The following is a 19,048-nucleotide window of genomic DNA, read 5'->3' on the forward strand; positions in this document are numbered from 1 at the left end:
ACTCCTCCTTTGTACCTTTGTCGATGGGCTTCGCTTCGGGACGGCTTCGGCTCGCCTTGCCTTGGGTGCTGAAAGAATCCTTGTGCCTTAGTTTCATTTGAAGCCCCCCCCCTTCGATGAAAATAAGGCATGAGGATTCCTTCAGGACCCAAACGCCGCTTTCCAAACGGAAAAGCTCACCTGGGAGCACTTTCTTGTCAAACAAGATGGCGGCGCCCAGCAAACCAGCAGCCCGGTAGGAAATGTTCCAAGGACCGGTACCGGTCTGCGGCCCGGTGGTTGGGGACCCCTGGAATAGAATACAAAAAGGAGCATGAAATTGAGTTTTGTGTCTGTATAAAGAAGTTCAACCCGGGACCATGCTATTTTCAAAAAAGATGTTTTACTTGTATTTTGTGTGTGAAAACCCAAATACACTTTATTTTAAAAAAAAGATGTTGAAATGTTGCTTGGAGATTGGAGGACACTTGCTGTTTGTGGATTTTTTCCCCCTTACCTTGCTATTAAAATTCAGCAGATAACAGTTTTGCTAGGTAGACTTTGGTAAAACTTGAATGCTTAAATGAAGTGGAAGATGTTCTTTTTAGAAAATTGACGTGGACTCTTCTGTTTTTGTGGTTGGTATAGAAAAACCTTGTTTAATCTCTGATGGATAATATACTAGAGTTAGAGAGTGCAACTGGAGAATTTTTTCTGAGTCTTTTTCAATTGTAGATATGATCAACTGATTTTCTGTGTTGCAGTCAGGATAGATTTGAATAGCTTGACTTTTGTCCTTCTAGGCAGAAAAATATTTACTTTTGATACTTAAGAGATAATTTCTATTTTAATGTCCAGAGTCAGCCCTGAGAGCTTTGGGCTAAAGGCACTCTAAAATACTGAGAAATAACATAATTTTCACTAAATTGCAGAGTCTATAAAACTTAAAAATAAAAAGTCTGTTTTGGAGTGAGTAAAGATATAGAAGTTAAAATCAAAGAGATTAAGTTATGTGGCCAGAGGTTATGAGGCTTGGGTAGATTTGTTTGAGCTGTTCTTTAAGGTATTTATTCTTTAAGAAATATCTGCCTCTGTGATATTGAAATATCTGTCATTGATATTGAAGACTAACTGAAAATGTATTCATTTATTTTTGATGGGAATGCTTTTTATTACCTAAGACTGCAGGTCTTAGATTGCAGTATGCTGAGTTTGAAGAAAATTCAAAAAATTCAGATAACATAAAAGAAACCTGGTTGTTTTTGTGACCAGATATTCAGGGAAAATGGGAAGAGGAAGGAGTATTGCCTTAAGTTGTTTATAAAAATAATAAAGGTAGGATATAAATCAATCAGTAAATCAAATTAAAAAATAAAAATGGATCTTATATAAAATGTTTTGGTTGTTGGATTTGTTTCGGTGTCCAAAAGTTTGGTGTAACTTTTGGGCTTAAAAAATTGATTTTCATTCCAGGTAATTTGAATAATATGCCTCAACTTTAGAACAAGGGATATATTGTCCTCCAGATGTTGCTCAACCAGCAGTGTTTAGTGCATAATAAGTTCTCAACTTACGGCTTGACTCTTATCTAGGATCTCTTCAAAATTTTACATTATTATTTTAATTAGAAATATTTAAGAAGGAATAATTTTATCTAGTTAAAATTAGTCATTCTTCCAGCCCTACTTATGGGAACCCTGATGGATGAAGCTCTCAGATTAAACAAGAGTGTCTATTTCTGTTAATTTTAGTTGCATCTTTTGATCTTGGCTGAAACATACTACTACATTGTTCTATTTTGGGACTGCTTAGAAAAGTGATTTTTTTCCCTTTGAATCCTAAATATAACAAACATGAAATTCTTTTTCCTCTTTCAAATGGCATGGATATATTTTGGAGAATTCATTTCCTACGTACAATAGGAATAAACATGGAAGAAATGAATATGTTTAAAGAATAGTTTTAACTTAATTGATAAGTATGAATAATAAAATTGTCTAATACTTATTCCATTTATTCAGTAGTTGATATCCCAGTATTAGAAAATGAACTTTGAGGATATCCAAAAAGCCAGGGGTATTTTTTGGTGATAAATCTGAATTTAAAAAATAGTTTAAAATTTAAAATTAGCAGTATTACATTTTGAGTATGAAAATGAAACAGGTTACACCAGAATTCTTAAACAGTGATGTGCTCATATTTTCAGAGAGTAGACAGAAATATTTAACTGTCATTCTTCTTCCTTCTTCCTTAAAGAACAAGGATATCAGATTATATAGCTTTAAAACTGAGCTTGGACTTCCGTTGAAATAGAACTTTTATTCACTGATGAATCTGAAAGTATTATCTTGCTAACCTTCTCAAAGTAATATATTTAAATTCATAGAAAGTTAAGTTTTAAAGAATATACTTGGGGACTTGCATTATCCAATGGTCTTTTATGTAATTACTGAACTACAATTGGTACTTTTCTTAGATACCTACTCATTGCTTATCAGTTGGCTGCCAGAGGATTCTAATGAAGGATCAGAAGAAAGGTCTATAGAGGAGCTCTTGGAGGAGTATAGTTATGAGTCGATAGGAGAAATGGCAGAGGAGCTGGAGGAAGAGCTATATGAAGAGTATGATGAAGATTCTGTTGAGGCATTTGAAGAATGTGAAGGATCTTTTGAGCTGGACGATATGCTAGTGGAGGAAGAGGACTTTTTTGAAGGAACAGATGAGTCCTTAGAGGAGGAAGCGAGTTTAGTGTCAGAAGATTGGGTAGAAGAGCCTAGCAATATAACTGTGGAGGAGTTGGAAGAAGAAATAAGTATAGGATCAGAGTTGGAGGAATTTTACTAAATGAAAGTCTTTATATTAATAAATTCTGTTTTAAGCTATCTGAAATGTCTCTTCGCTTCTCTAATGGATGCTTACTTGGTATAATAAAAAAGTCAAAACAATTTTGTTAATCAGCTAAATTTCAATTCAATTTTAACATTATTACAAACTTTTAGTAACTTTGAGAGTTTTTAGAGTCATCTTGTTGATTTCTAATTAGCAGAACCTTAATGATTATGATATTGTAACTAGTCATTTTAAAACGAGAGAGAAAAAATTATACAAATTTGAAGCTCAGTTACAAGTAACTTTTTTCTAAGTTTTTTCAAAGAAATAAGAACACCCTAAATATCAAATTAGCTGCCTTGTGTAGATGTACCAGGAACCTACTTGATTCATTAAAAAAAAAAAACTATAATTGTTCAGAAAAGTTAGTACAACAGAATAATGATACAAATAGCTTTGTTGTTACAAGCAATCAGAAAATATAATTTTAACCCTTACCCAGCTTGGATGCTAACAAGCATCTTTGTAAATCTTGCATTTTGTGCAGAACAAAAATAGGTCTTGAAACTTGCTGGAGATATATATAGAATAGTCTTCCCTTAATTGTGATTCTTGTGATGGATGTCACATTTATTCTATTCTCATGCTAAAAGACACCAAACTATTACTCTTTTGCTTTGTAAATAAACAAAAGAACAAAAGTTCTTTAATTCCCCAAAGAGCATAATTGGCTCTTTAGCATGTTCATGTATCATATTTTCATAATATTGAAATGCAAAATGAAACTGCTGGTTGCTGTAAATTAAATCATTGATTAAGATGGGTGGTCATAGAGATTGAGCAAACAATAAGTGAAGCTTTGTGTTAGCATTCTAAAATCATTGGGTTCTATTCAGTGTAAACTGTTTATATATATTAAATGCCAGCAAAGATTCAAGTGGCACTTTAAAAATATCGTCATGTCTGAATGTAGTTGAATGAAATTTTTAATAGGTGCAGCTGGGAACAATGTATATTTTCTTCTAAGTTTTGATGGAAAAAATTAAAAGAGGGACATATATTGTAGAAACAATCTGAATAACTCAATAACTTCATTTCAGTTTGGTCCTTTATTGAAGATTTTTAAATAGGGGATATTTTCTTAGTAAATCTAGAGATTATCAGTCTAGAGTAGATTACTCTGCTGTATATACAGTTTTAAATCAACCTAGCTTATTAAGGGGTTTCATTGTAGAAAAAAATTATAGGCAATTTAACTTGAGTTTCTAGATACAAAATACAGATGAAATTAATTGCATACAACTAAATGTGATTCTATATTTGAAGAATTATTTAAACTCCTGAGTTTCCCTAGGAATATTTTACGCACTCTGAAGTCATACTCATAGTAAAAACAAAACCTGAATTGAAAAAAATAAACAGCAGGTAACTCATAAAAAATGTCTATTTATAGATCCATAATAGTGAGCAGTAATATAATATAGTTCATGGGTGCACAAGTGACCTTCATACTTGGTTCATGAGTCAATGTAATAAATTAGGCAGCTACACCAGTGGCTTTTACCTGATAATATGCTGAAGTTCAAAAAATGAAGACTCTTGCTACAAGAATAGTATTTTATTTGAAAGATTCTTATGCTATTGGTGATGTTGGAAATATACTAAAATAGTGCTAGTCATTAAAGAAAGCCAGGTCTTCTACTACTACTACTAGTTATAGTTTAAGGTATTAATCAATGTGGACTGATTTTCGTATTTTTTAATGGTTGAAGACTTCCCTTTTATTTAATTTTTCAGTGAAGCTGTTGGTCCTTGGGAGGTGTAACAGAATGTTATCTTAAGAAACTTGTATGTACAAGTATGAAAGTAAAATGAAAATGTACTGTTTCCCTTAATGTAAAAGGAGAGTTTCATGAAAATGAAAAGTATTTGGATACAATGATTGGGATGACTGACCTGAAGCCAAGAGATCCACTTGAAACTAATTGTTGAGTTAAAAGGGCTGGAGGTTAAACTCTTTCATAAAAAAAAGGATAAATGCACATCCATGAATTTGTTTGAAGTATCAAATATTAAAACTTTAGCTGCCTGGATAGGTACCTCTAGAAGTTGCTCATTTATTTTGCTTAATAATTAATTAATTAATTAATTAGATGGCTAAAACTAGAATCAGGGTGGATAAAATTGATGTAAAATAAAAATAAAATTGGATTTTTTAAAATTTAAATCAGATTTAAAGGTAGTTTTTTGTTTTAGATGCACTAATAATTTAATGTATTCAGCATAAAATGGAGCTTAGTTATGTAGCATGAAGCTGTATATTTTGCTAAACTCATTCAATGAATCCAAGCTCTGCAAGCTAAATAGGAAACTTTTATTTTGCTTGCAAATAATAATATTAAAGATTCTAACTACCATCAAGAATGAGTCCTTACATTTAAAGAGCACCTGTCATTTCAGATCCATCATTGCAGTGCCTGTTAGTGGGTATCCACTCACCTGCCTGCCACATCCCTCACCTTGTGGCACTGCTGCATCATCAGCTGTTCCATTAAAGTGAATGGGACTGTTGGTGAGTCAACAGCGGGTCAGGAGCCGCTGCGGGACAGGAGCGACAGTTGGTTTTTTAAAAATTATGATTTAAACCGAGTTGATTTAAATCAAGCCTTTTTACTAGTGATTTAAATCATGATTTTATTTAAATCAATTGATTTGATTTAAATTTGATTTGATTTAAATCGAATCCACCCTGACCAGAATTACATCATTTGAATGTTTATGGTAATATAATTGAAGTAAAAAAACCCATTGCAAATAATTCTAATCTTTGTATACATACTGTTTGTACGGGTAAAGCAATTTCTTTAGCAAAAAAACAAACAAACCCACATGCAACCTACCTGTGGAATTCTTGCTCTTAATTAGATCCACCAATTGCAGTAACCATTTCCCCCTATTATTAATTTTTAAATTACATAATTCATCTAGGGACTGTTCAGAACCATGTTTTAAATGCGAATTTAATGTCTTGACGTCATTCTGAATAATTTGATGAGATACACATTTAAACCATTTTAAAGATGTGTATACCCATAAATATATTTCAGATCATCTCATCTTCAGATATTCTAAAAATATAATAATAAACAGCTAAGTTTTATGGTTTATGTTGCACTCTACTTACAGTTTGGTTCTAGAGTTTCACCATGGTCCTATACAATAGCAGAAGAATGTCTTGCTATTTCTCTTCCTCTCTCCTTACAAGGTTTTTTTTTATGGTTTCATTTACTGATTTTAATACTTTTGTGCAATTTTTAAAATGTTTATCTGGTTAAAACCTTGTTAATCAGGATAATATAACATTCTTCATTGCAGCTTTTGTTCAGGTTCCCAAGTTCCTAAACCTACAAAAGAACATAGTTGAAGTGGGCAGTGAAACTCAAATGTCTTACTTTTTCACAGGTTGCTGTTTTCTTTCTTTTATTATAAAAATTACTCTTTAAATGCTGCAGTTCATGGCATATATCCTTGAGAGTTATTGAAAAAGGAAGGGTAGTGCAGTGATTAAACGTTCCAGGCTAGAAAGCAGAATATCATGCGTTCTAGTCCTGTCTTAGGAAGGAAGACTGGTAAAAGAACTATTGTAAATTATGAGTAATACTTTTGTGTACATGAATATAATGTATTAAAATCTTTATGTGGCAATAATTATCAAATGATCAAACGTTGAAATTGATTATGCTGGAAATATATCTTAATATTTGAATAGAATTCTTTATTGGCCAAGTGTGATTGGACACACAAGGAATTTGTCTTGGCGCAAATGCTCTCTGTACATAAAAGAAAAGATACATTTGTCATGTAAATCCTTTATTAAATCTTTTACAACTATTTTCTTTAATTATTACAGAAATTCACCAGTTAATTCAAAACTTTTTAATTTTATTTGCAGAAGATCCTTTTGAGGATTTTTTTGGTAATAGAAGAGGACCACGTGGAAACAGAAGCAGAGGCGGTGGTTCATTGTTCTCTGCCTTCGGAGGATTTCCTGCCTTTGGGGGTGGTTTTTCTTCCTTTGATACAGGTAGGATGAACTTAATTACAATGTAGACATTGAAATGTGTGCAGTTCTCAAACATTTATATCCTGAAAACCTGCAAACTGTGATTCTGCCTTGGACACCATTTATGCAAGCTAGAATTATAGGAATAGACAGCCAAAAAAGAGTAGGAGTTGCTGAGATGGATCCAGTAATTTGAGTTTTTCATGTTTATTTCAAGGTTGAAGAGCCTTTGCTGCTTAAAAATATTACTGATTTACACCATTTGGCATCTCTATCAAACACGAGAATCAGCAATATTTGGATTTCCATATGTTTCCATACATTTCTATTCCTTCAAAGATGTAAAACATTATTCGGTATTTTGAATGTATTCAGAACATGGAGTATTACTTAATACTTCTCATTATTGATGAACAAATATGGTTTAAATAAGAGGCCTGATAGTTCCAAACATTGGTCCGTCCATTAATCTAAAAGCAGAAGTATGCCTTGACCAAATACATTTTGTCACTTTTTCTTTCTTAGCAGGTTTCACTTCATTTGGTTCTCTTGGCCATGGAGGCCTTACTTCATTCTCCTCCACATCATTTGGTGGTAGTGGAATGGGTAATTTCAAATCTGTATCGACTTCCACTAAATTAGTTAACGGCAGAAAAGTCACTACAAAGAGGTACAGTGATTTAAATTTAAATTTGTTAGTGAGTTGTTAATATTTCTTTTCATTCAAAACAAAACTAGAATATAGTAACTTTCAGTAAGGTTTGACTCATTGTTTTTCTGTGTGTTGTGTTTGATTTTTTTTATCCTGGGGATAAGTCTAAATTAAGTTGGCGTCCCTATGGCTGAAGTGCCTCAGATGAGCATCATAAAGAAAAAGTACATAGTGTGTTTGATTTGACTTGAAATCATAGTTTAAAAGGTAGCTCAGCTAAAAAATCTTGCAAGGGTTTTGACAACTGGAGAATTAATTGCTTCAAATTTGTGGATAAAATGAAGCTTTCCAATGTAGTTTGCTCAGAAGTGGGATTCAGCCAGTTGTTAAATTTTTGCATAGTTCGGAGAACTGGCTAATCACACCACAGGCTCGCCCCACCCGACCTGCCCTGTCACTCCTTATCTCACCTTACCCACCTAGGCTTTTGCCTAGAGTCATGCCCACAGCATAGCATAGCTGCTGCTCTCTGGCTCCCTTGCCTCAACCACGTGGCCCAGCTGATCTCTGCCTGGTGAGTCTTCCTTCACTTCTCACCCAGCTACCTCCCACGTGGTATCTGCAGCCCAGCCTGTTTGCCTGCGTTCCCCGTGGCCCAGCCTGTTTGCCTTTCCTGGTGCCTCCCATATGGTCCCAGCGGCCCAGCCCACTTGTCTTCCCCAATGCCGTCCCCACAGCCCAGCCTGTTTGCCTGCCTTCCTTGCTCCCTTCTCTGCCACCCAGCCCACCTGCCTGCCATCTCCTCCTCCTAGTTGCCTGCCTGCTGGGAAACAATGGATGCTGCAGAGGCAGCAATTTGCTACATACCATTCCGAGCCCCTTTCCCCCCCTTGGGCTGACAAAATAAAAGCCTATCTAAATATCGTGACTGCCTGCCGAGTCTTCCTGGAGCATGCTTGCAAAAGGAGGTGGGGGAAAGGAGAAGGGCTGATGGAAATGCCCTGTTTAACACCACCATTGGGCTGTCTGCGCCATGATGAATTGAGATGGGGGGAAGCAAAAAACCCACTCGGTCTGTACTTGTCAGCATGATGGCGAATCTCTCACCGGGCTCCCCAGTTCTGGCATTGGGAGCTTGAGGGTTAGATTGCACCCTAAAGTCTGTCTGCTGCTGCTCCAAGCCCGGCTCTGGCTGTAGAGGCCACCAGCGGGCTTGTTAATGCATGCAATATGCTGCCGCTAAGCTCCTTGGTTCCTCACATGAGCACTGGAAGTCCGGTATTCCTTCCCCACCCAATCAGCCTGCGCTCCCCTCTCACTCCAGGCACTGATTCCCCCAGCGCCCCACGTGCGCAACTCCCCAAAATGTTTAAGAATTAGAGCCTCGGGGAGGCAAGGCACATTCATCTCTGTTTCCGTCTAGGACCGGCCTTGGAAAAGCCCGCCCTCACAATCAGACTCCCTTTCTTCCAGCACTTGTGCGAGGAACCGGGGAGCTTAGTGGCAGCATATTGCATGCTTTTCACTCAAAGGAGCCTGGGCTGGAAAATGCATGGTTGGGGTGGAGCTGTTAACAAGCTCCAAAAGGTTGCTGATGCTCCAAGCCTGGGTCTGGCTATAGAGGCCACCAGCGGGCTTGGTATGGCATGTGAATGTGTGGGCGGGAAACAGAGATGTGTGCACTTTGCCCCTCCGTGGCTCTAATTCTAAAAATTTTGGGGTGGTTGCATACCTGGGGCGCTGGGAGAATTGGTGAGAGAGGAGAGCGCAGTCTGACTAGGTGGGGAAGGAGTACCAGACTTCTAGCACTTGTGAGGGGAACCCAGGCTTGGAGTTTTTATTTTGTCAGCCCAAGGGGGGGTAGGGAAGAGGCTCGGAATGGTACATAGGAAATTGCCGTCTCTGCAGCATCTGCCCGCCTGCGCCGCCCCACTTGCTGTAAGTGACGTTGAGTTGGCCACACACACCCAGTCACGTGGGTCCTCTCCAGCCATATCCATCTAGCCAGTCACTAAGAAGAACCAGTTGTTAAATTCCTTGAATCCTACAACTGAGTTTCCTGCTCTAAGCTACCGTCTCATAGTTAAATCACTATGGGCAAGATCTCTCTGTTATACTTTTACTGTTTAAAAAACAAAACAAAAACCAACACCCATTCTCTTCCATGGATTTTTGTCCTGCAGAATTGTTGAGAATGGACAAGAGAGAGTAGAGGTTGAAGAAGATGGCCTGTTAAAGTCTTTAACAATAAATGGTAAGGAGCAGCTGCTACCCTTGGATAACAAGTAATTCATCGCACGCATTTAACAGAAATTTTAAGTTATAACAAGCACCCTTTGCGGATTAACAGGAACATTTTTTGAAGATTTCAGACGAACTCTTTCATTATACTATACGTAATCTAAAGTAATTTTATTTCAGAACTCGTATGTCAGATTTTATGCGTTTAATTTCTGGGACCACATGATTAGGACCATTTTTTTTTTTTTTGTCCTTAAAAATTGTTGTAAATTTCTGTACGCACTTTGCTTTATATTAAACTTGATTCTAGGTAAGCCTTTACCCTATTGTTAGGGATTTGAATTGTACGATAATATTAGCATGAACCTTGCTTTTTGCTATTTTTTGTTTTTAGGTGTTGACATGTGAGCCAATTAATACTCTACTGTGAAGTTAACATTTCTGAGGCAAATTTAATTTCAAGCATTTAGCATTTATAGTGAATAATGTTAACATGTTACTGATGGTGCATTTCTGGTTTAAACAAATTAAGGATGTTTATTTTTAGTTTTTGCATGATTGCTGGCAATTTAGTTTATTTTGACAAAAATGTGTAATGTTTAAGCCTAAGCTAATAAATTAAAACTATTGAGCTTAGGTATTTTGTCATTTTTTCTAAAAAGTTAAAAATGAATAAATGCTGATATTTGTGGTGCTTCTTTCTTGGGATAATACTTGTAGCTTTGACATGTGCCTGTGTAACTTGAAGGATACTAATTATATTTTGCTTTCAGCTCTTCCTGTGAGCTTTTCCTTTGCACACATTCTTTATATAAAACTTGGATTCCGCTTAATGTCAGACACAACATTCTGAACTAACACAAATATAATTTCTTTAAATTGGGTAAACTTTAACCTGATAATTTAAAATTTCTTTTTTAAGACTAATAGAGGTCTTAAGTACAGTTTTATTACAGGTGGGTTTCAACTTACAACCATTCGTTCAGCGACTGTTTGAAGTTATAATGGCACTGAAAGAGGTGGTTTATAACCAGTCCTTGCATTTTGCACTGTCACCGCCTCCCTTTGGTCATGTGATCAAAATTTGGGCTCTTGGCAACGAGCATGTATTTACGATGTTATGTGATTGCCATTTGTGATCTTCCCAGCCAGCTTCTGACTAGCAAGCTCGCTGGGGAAAGATGGATTCACTTAACAACCATGTGATTCACTTAACAACTGCAGTGATTTGCTTAACAACCATGGGAAAAGGTTCTAAAATCAGGCATAACTCACTGCCTTGTTTAGCAATGGAAATTCTGGTCCCAGTTTTGGTTGTAAATTGAAGACCACCTGCACTGTGTTTAAGTACAATTTTCACCCAGAGGTCTTAAAAACTATTTTTAATAATGCAATCGAATCTGGGAAAAACATTAGTTTGCTTTTCATTTTATCTAAACCAATGGATGACAGCAAAAGGACTTTTCCCCCACCTAAATTATGTTTTGTTAAGACAAGGCAACTTTACAAGGCTGCTGTGATTTTGAGATACCGCCCTTTGGATTATTGCTTGCCCTTTCCTAAGGAGAGAGTGACATTCCTTGAGAAGATGGGCTTCCCTTTAAGAAATAAAGCATTCACTTACAAAATAAGGAGCGTTCAGCAGGCTTATGCTATAAGGAAATCTCAGTAACAAAATAACAATAGATAAAAATAATAAATACTAACATGGAAACACATTACCTATCTCCAGTTTATTTCTTTCAGAAGTAAGTGAGCAACAGATTTCAGATTAAGTTCTAAGCTATTCATTGGCTGTTACTGAATGTTGGTTAGAATTCCTGAGATTTTAGTAGAAGTTTCAGATAAACTCACAGATCAGCTTTATCAAGTTGTAACTATCTGTGCACTTAAAACATGTATGCATACCATATGCATGTTCCAAGGTTATGCTCAATCTAATGTCTAGCGACAATTGTGTTTAAAAAGCATTGTGCTTTCGGAGGGCTACCTGAAGGCCCATTAAAGCCCAAATATACATTTGTCAATGGGAGAAAATCTTTATATTAAAATTATTGGAAGTTAAAATTCTTTGAAAGAGTTTTCTTATAATAGAAGTTATCTTGACTTGTGAGCTAGAAGAAACAAATCAGAATAAAATTGCAACCCAAGACATGCTTCTGTTTAATTTTTAATTAAGTCTATGAAAATTGCTGAAGTATATGAGCTATTTTTGTTGAAAATGTAACACTCACACAGAACAGTTTTATATACATAAAAATTCTGCTACTAGGCAAAACTTACCAGGAAACAGAAGAGTAACTTACCAACTTTTGTGCTACTTCATCACAGCATAGTATATTCCACAATTCCACATAGTATATTCCCAGCAGCACAGAGCAGGTTTAATATAGGCACATTTGCTTGACTGGTGCATTGAAGTTAATTCCAGGGCTCTGTGTGTACTGAAGTTCAAATATCAGAACTGTATATCAAAAATGCCAAATTATGCATCCTTCCCTCCTAAGACAGTTTGACATCTTTGTTATGCAAAGTTTTTTCCCCGTATCATTTGAAATTTCATCAGATATGGATTATTTGCAAAGCATTCATCTCCAACCTTTAAATGAAAGCACAGCCTTAAGAGGGTTTTGTCAAAATACCTGATCAATTACTGTCATTAACAAACATACCCTATATGTGATGTTGCCTTCCAAGAACAGATATCGTCAGAATGCTGAGTCCATTGCCAGTTAATTTCTGCATTTGCACTGCATGATCATAGCACTGACAAAGCCCTGGCCGCCTGCTTGCCTGGCTTGCTTGCCTGACTTGTTTCAAATATATTGCCTACAGGTAGTCCTCACTTAGCGACGATGATTGGAACTGGCAACTGTCGCCATGGTTGCTCAGCAGAAATTCATGTGATTGTCTCAGGCTAACTTCCTTTTTTGTTAAGTGAATCACTGGTCATTAGGTAAAAACATGTGACTGTGACTTACATCTTCTTCCTTCTCTATTAACTATGCTTGTTACAAACCAGTTGCAAAGCACACAAATGGCAATCGTGACTGAGAGATGCTGCAACGGTTGTAAATACACACTGGTTGCAAAGCATCTGACTGGCAGTGGTGTGGCTCTGCAATGGTCATAATTGTGAGAACTGCTCACAAAGCTATTTTACACTAGTAACTATACAGTTGCTAAATGAGGCAGTTGGTAAGTGAGGACTATATTGGCACCTAATCATTTGGATCTAACTCTTAGTTACTAATCTTTCTGACAGTGCAAGCGGATCAGATTTTATGTTGCTTCTTTGTACAGAACATTAAATTTAACTGGATACATATGTTCTTGGAATGTCAAAGAGTGAAAGCCACACAGAGTGAAGGCATGGGATCTTTCAGGACATTTGTTTGGTTCGTTTGTTTGCAATTCTCACATTCTGATGAATCTGTTGCTATAACCACATCGTGAAATATCGTTTCCCAGTAGCTGTTTATAAGCAAAATATTAGATTCTGCCCCTGAAAATTGCTGCTAGGAAAAGAGTAACGGGTGATATTATCCACTGCTTGAGCTAGTGAAGGAACCATACAACTGTTTGCCTTTGATGGATTTTGATCTGATTTTGTGATAAAAGGAAGCACTGTGCATGAGTAATAGAAATATTATAGGATCTGAAGAGAATGCCCGTAGTAGAGACCCAATTACATCAACCAGATTCTTTGAAGGCAAGAAGACTCCCTTCCAGGCATAAATATTTGCTCCAGCTGTCCTGGTTATTTCTTTCATCTGTAGGTCCTCCCTTCTGCTTATATTTTTTTTTTCTTCAGTTCTATCTGGTTTTCAACATATGAAATACTTGGTTGATTTCTTGAGTGAAGCAAAATGCACTGCCTACTAAGCTTAATAATAGGAACTAGATAGTTATTTGGTGCTCTCCGATCTTGGTTGTTTCCTTGCAGATGTTTACTAGGTAACAACATCCAGATTAGGAAATAAGATTTTGATCTCTAGAGGACATGGAGTCTAATGTGGAGGGGAAGTGATAGAAGGATAACTTGTTTTTTTCCCCCAACATTTTCTTAACTATAACTCCAGAGGTACCAGACAAATGGGTAGGAAAGCACACTACACAAATCCTCCTTTCTGTTTACCTGCTTAAGGGACACTTCTCTCCAGTTTAACATCTTCCACCCATATTTCCATTACAGTACATCCTACTCTTCTTTGTTTTCTCCCAGTAACCCAATTGTATCAAATTCTACAGTAAAAAGTTACTGTTCGTGAACAATCTTTCATACTGTGTTGATTTTTTAAATCTGAATTTTATCCTGCCTTTACTGTTTTATAAAAACTCAAAGCAGTGAACATACATATTCCTGTTTTCCCCACAATAACAATTCTCGCAGATAGTTCAGGCTGAGAGAAAGACTAACCCATCTGGCTTTCATGCCTAAGGTGGGACTTAGTTGCATGTAATTCTATTTAAATACCTGAGGCAAATCACTTATTTGTCTTAGTAATTTCAACTGAACTTACGTCCATTTAACTTGAATGGACTGCATCCAGCCTGTTATTTATCACTGTATTTCAAAACACAGTGTTTTGGCATTATTTTGCCTTCAAACTTAGGTAAACTTCAAAATATTTTATGGACAGCTACTATTTTGATTTAAAAGTAGTCCCAAACAGCTGCTACAATCTATTTTTTTTAATTTGTTCTAATTTGAAATAGAGCTTGCTACCTTTAGTTCTGATACTCGGTTCTGCTATTCCATTGTCTACATTGTGAACAAAGTGCAGTTCTTAAGTGCATTTCATTAACCTGTCTTCTATCCAGTTGCTAGATTGAATGCTTTCATTGTAACTTTGGATTGATTTCCGACAAGGTATTGCTAAATTGTTCGTTTTTTTTAAAAAAAAATGGGGGGTTTTTTGGTAAAGGAAAAGTGTTTCTGCCAATTGTTTAAGAGAAAATTTTTTCGTTGTTGAATATTGTTACATTCATATTTGGGCCTTTTTTGTTCTGCCTGCTGAGCTATATAGTTGATTTGTAATTGATAGTAATTGTAATTGTGTCAGTATATTTCAGTTACTATGCTGCAATGTATGTCTGGAGTATTTCTGTTGGCTGACTTATTTGCAGGGTTGTGTCCTCAAACTCTTTTTAAGTTGCTTAGCTTCAGTTTCTTCATCTGTAAAATTATTTTACTGACTTTAAAACATCTCACTGATCAATATGTGTTTAATAAAATGTATCAGGTTATATAATATTATCATGACAAAAGACTTTTGATTTAATATAATTTATTTATAGCACTTATTCCCAAGCAGGGTAGTACTCTGTGAAATATTAATTTAGCTTTTAATTGGGAATATTTTGGACTACTAGATCTCAGCTCCAAAAATCTGACCAATTGCTAGACAAAAGCAAAGAAACTGTGTAGAAATACTGTGCTATCCACTTATCTTGTTTTTGCAGCTCAAGTCTGAAAGTTCTAGAGGTGTTGAATTACTGTCTTAAATAAGTAGAAATTCTTATTAGAATCTCTTCTGGCTCCCTTGTTTGGCTATCTCCTTTCTTTTTCCACTTTTGCTTGCAATCTGAAACTATCATGACAGTAGGATGCTGATGAATATTTATTTGATTGGTAGAAATAGCCATCTGTGCCTCAAAAAACTGTCTCACACAAAATAATAAACCAACATAAGACCCCTGGTACCCAGGCATAAACAATAACCCTGGTAATAGGGAAAAGCACACCAGCAGAATTCATCTACTATCTGATCCAAATGCCCAGGAAATGGCTAGGTATTAAGCGTTCCAAAAGGCTAACTTGGATTAAGATCACTTATTTGTTCACTTATTATAGCTACAATTTTAGACAAGTGATTGTGGATGGCAAACAATAATAAAACAATTAAAAATTATAATATCATACAAAAGTAAATAAGCCTGGTAGCCAAAAATTATGATCAACATAGTTATAAATATAGCCAGGAAACAAGGACATTCACACCCTTGGAATCCCTGGCCATGGCACACAGGTCTTCAAGGTCTTGAGAGGTCAGTGGAATTGGGGTTATTCTAATTTCTGGAGGGAGAATGTTAAAGAGGGCAGAGGCTACAGCAGAAAAACATCTCTTAGTACTTACCAGCTGACATTCCTTGGCTAAGGGATCCATAATATGCCCAACATACTGGACTGAATTGGTTGGATAGAAACAGCTGGGAGAAGATGGTTGCTCAGGTAAGGTCATCCCAAGCTATGAAGGGCTTAAAAAGTGACAACCAGAACCTTGAATTGCACCTCAAACCATATTTGCAACCAATGCAGCTCACAGAGTAGTGATGTTACATATGTTGAATGTCTAACACTATTAACTGTGCAGCCATATTTTGCATCAGCTGAAGCTTCTAAATGCTTTGCAAGGGCAGCCCCATGTAGACTGTGTTGCGGTAATCCAAGTAAGATGTCATGAGGCATTAGTAAGGGTGAGCAAAGAAATGGGGAAAAACTAGTGCTTAACCTTAAGATGCACAAAGGTCCTCCTAACTATGGTTGCCACCTTCTAGCAGGAACTATGTCTAGGAAATTGTGCACTGGGTCTATTTGGAGCAGTGCCACCCCATCCAGGAGAAAGAGGTAGAAGAACCTTGTCACTGGAAGGCCCAAATGCCTAGCAAAAGCCCACTGCTCCTCATCCAGGCCTTTACAGCCTCCAGACATTGGAAAAAGACATCCACAGCATTGCTCAGATGCCCTAGGATGAAGATATAAAGCTGGATATCAACAGCATATTAATTATATCTCCACTCAAGGTGTCAGATCAATTAGTGGCCTCACATTGATGTTAAATAGGAAAGGAGAGGGAACTGATCCTTGGAACACCCCGCAAAATAGGCTGGCTCTCTCCCTTCTATCAACACCAATTGAAACTGGCGCACGAGCAAAAAGGAGAATCAGTGCAGTATATTGCTGCTCACCACCAGCTCCTGAAGTCTGTCCAAGAGAATACCGTGATTGATAGTATTGCTGAGGGGTCAAATTCAGTCCTGTAACCTGGCCTGAACCCTGAAAGGAAGGGATCCAGACAATCTCTTACATTCTTAAGTCTACACCAGAAGACCTTTGATTAATTTGTTTTCATATTACACAAGTGGTTTTTGCAATTTCCAAAAGAATTTTACCATAGGGAATGGAGAATTGTTCTCTGAAGGAAAACTAACACAAGCACATTTCTGGTTTTTTGTTTCTTGGATCCTATCCACTGCTTTCTGGACACATTTTTTAAAAGCACAGAGTTATTTTAATTACTCTGAAATTTGGTATATCAAGCCTCTAGGAAAAAATATACATATTTAATGAGATGGAAAAATAATATTTGGTAAAGGCTGATCAAGATAAATAATTTCACTCATCATTTAGTATTCACAAAATACTACGTCTTGTCCTAACCGTTTTGAAATTACCAGTAATTTTGAACATTCACCTGGAAATAATTCTTAAATCTTCATTAGCAAAGACACTATTTTAATTGAGTGTGGTGTATAATTTTATTTTATAGTACTTGATTATATTCGACTCCAGGTAGCCTTGCCTTCCATTTGAAAGGGCTGCTGCATTCAGTAGTCATTTTGGTGAATTTAGTTACATTAGAGTTTACTGAGCAGCAGTAGGCAACAGTATTAACATTCACTAACAAGACAAGGCTGAAAAGTTCATTTTCTTGACTTAAAAAATGAGGTTTGTATTAATCCCTTAGGCTACCATGAAGAATTAGGAGTCAAGTTGCTGGGCAGCCTATTATTGTGTTTCATAAGAACCAATTTGAATTACGTGACACACTTCTTTAGGATAATTCTCAGCATGGCTTATCTATATAGGTCAATCTCAAATCCATCTCATCTGTGTTTCCTGACATAATTCTTTTGGTTACTATGGATTAGCAAGGAAATATATTAGTCTGGTTTCTTTTTTTTAGAAAGAATTCTAACATGCTTGTACTCATTTTTCCACTTCATAAACATTTGTGGTATTTTTTTCTTTCTTTATTGACCAGTGACTTTAATTTTGAAGAATAAGAGTGGGATTTAGGTAAGATGAAATAGCCATAGAAATAGCAGAAATATGATTTCCATAGATACCAGGTCAAACTCAAATTTATCTGAATGTAGACTGCAGTTAGAATAATGAACATATCATAAAATGGAATCATAAAATGAAAAAGTTGCAACACACCTTCTAGCCCAACACCCTGATCAATATGCCTTAAATGAAAAAGAAAAAAGAAAGTCTCAGTCCCGCATCCATCTTGAGACAGATTCCAGGCTGCCACAGTGGGGGATGGGCAAGCTGTGAGTGTAGTTGAAGGGAGTATAACCACAACACATTCTATCACCAGATATCAAGGACAAACTGCTGGCATCTGGAGGGAGTGACTGAAATTTGCCGCAGTTGACACATTGAGAGTTTCACAGCAATAATTCAGCGCCAGAAAAATAAACACAGATGGCCGATGCTTCATTTAATGTCTTTACAAACAGGTAGATTTTACAAACCTGTTGTAGATTTCTCCAACATGGACCAAACTCAAACAGAAGCATGTTGCAAGGTCAGAGCAGAGCTCCAGTCTTCAGCAAGCAAGCAAGTTAGTTTTTTCTTCAATTGACACGCTCAGAGCTTCACATAGGTACAGAGTTGCAGAGCTTAACAGGAGAGCCATGCCTAGGTTACTTTTAGTTTCAGTTTCCAGCCTAGGCTAATTCTAGTTTGTTTCCAAAACAGTCCTCATTGACAGATTTAGTTGCTATGCCTATTCATTGGATGACCTCGTTACCATGGTCTATTCCAGTTCATGGATATACTATGACAACACAGAAGATTGATTGGCCAGTGTGACCTGGGAATCACTAAATGGGGCAGGTTGTGAGTTTTAGTATGGAGGGGGTGGGAACACAGGAATTCAGATTTTCCCCAGAGGTGCCAACATGACTTCTCTAATAAATTCTTACTTTGATGGACTTGTCTTGGAGTTCTGAACTGTTTGGAGAGTTTACTTGGAACACTGATAGGAAGTATATTACCAGGCTCTCCAATACTTACGTAAACAATATTTTTTAAAGTTTGTGCATTATAAAAAGGATAGCCATATGAACTTCTCAACTATTAACAGTAGTTTCCTTGGCTGTTTTGTTGTTGGTGGTGGGTTGTTTTTTTTGGGGGGAGGTTCTCTGCCAAAGATTGGATGGGATTCAAAATTAGGAGGGTCAAATCAGAGATCAGCTGACAAATTTCT

General features: G+C 36.5%; 1 protein-coding gene across 17 annotated transcripts in view; it reads left to right on the top strand.

Annotated features, from left to right (window-relative positions):
- Positions 1–19,048, top strand: part of DNAJB6 (DnaJ heat shock protein family (Hsp40) member B6) — a 63,798-nt gene that overhangs the window by 17,176 nt on the left and 27,574 nt on the right. For 10 of the 17 annotated variants that reach the window (XM_087918111.1, XM_087918120.1, XM_087918112.1 and 7 more), the window contains 3 exons: positions 6,761–6,892; positions 7,400–7,541; positions 9,707–9,777. In XM_087918111.1, the coding sequence (XP_087774237.1) occupies positions 6,761–6,892; positions 7,400–7,541; positions 9,707–9,777 (345 nt within the window). Of the gene's footprint in view, positions 1–6,760; positions 6,893–7,396; positions 7,542–9,706; positions 9,778–19,048 lie in introns of all 17 variants that reach the window. The other 7 variants (XM_087918108.1, XM_087918115.1, XM_026718314.2 and 4 more) reach the window with 1 other exon arrangement.

This window comes from Pseudonaja textilis, chromosome Z (genome assembly GCF_049901715.1).
Source record: "Pseudonaja textilis isolate UNSWEBS1 chromosome Z, rPseTex1.2, whole genome shotgun sequence".
Classification (NCBI taxonomy): domain Eukaryota; kingdom Metazoa; phylum Chordata; class Lepidosauria; order Squamata; family Elapidae; genus Pseudonaja; species Pseudonaja textilis.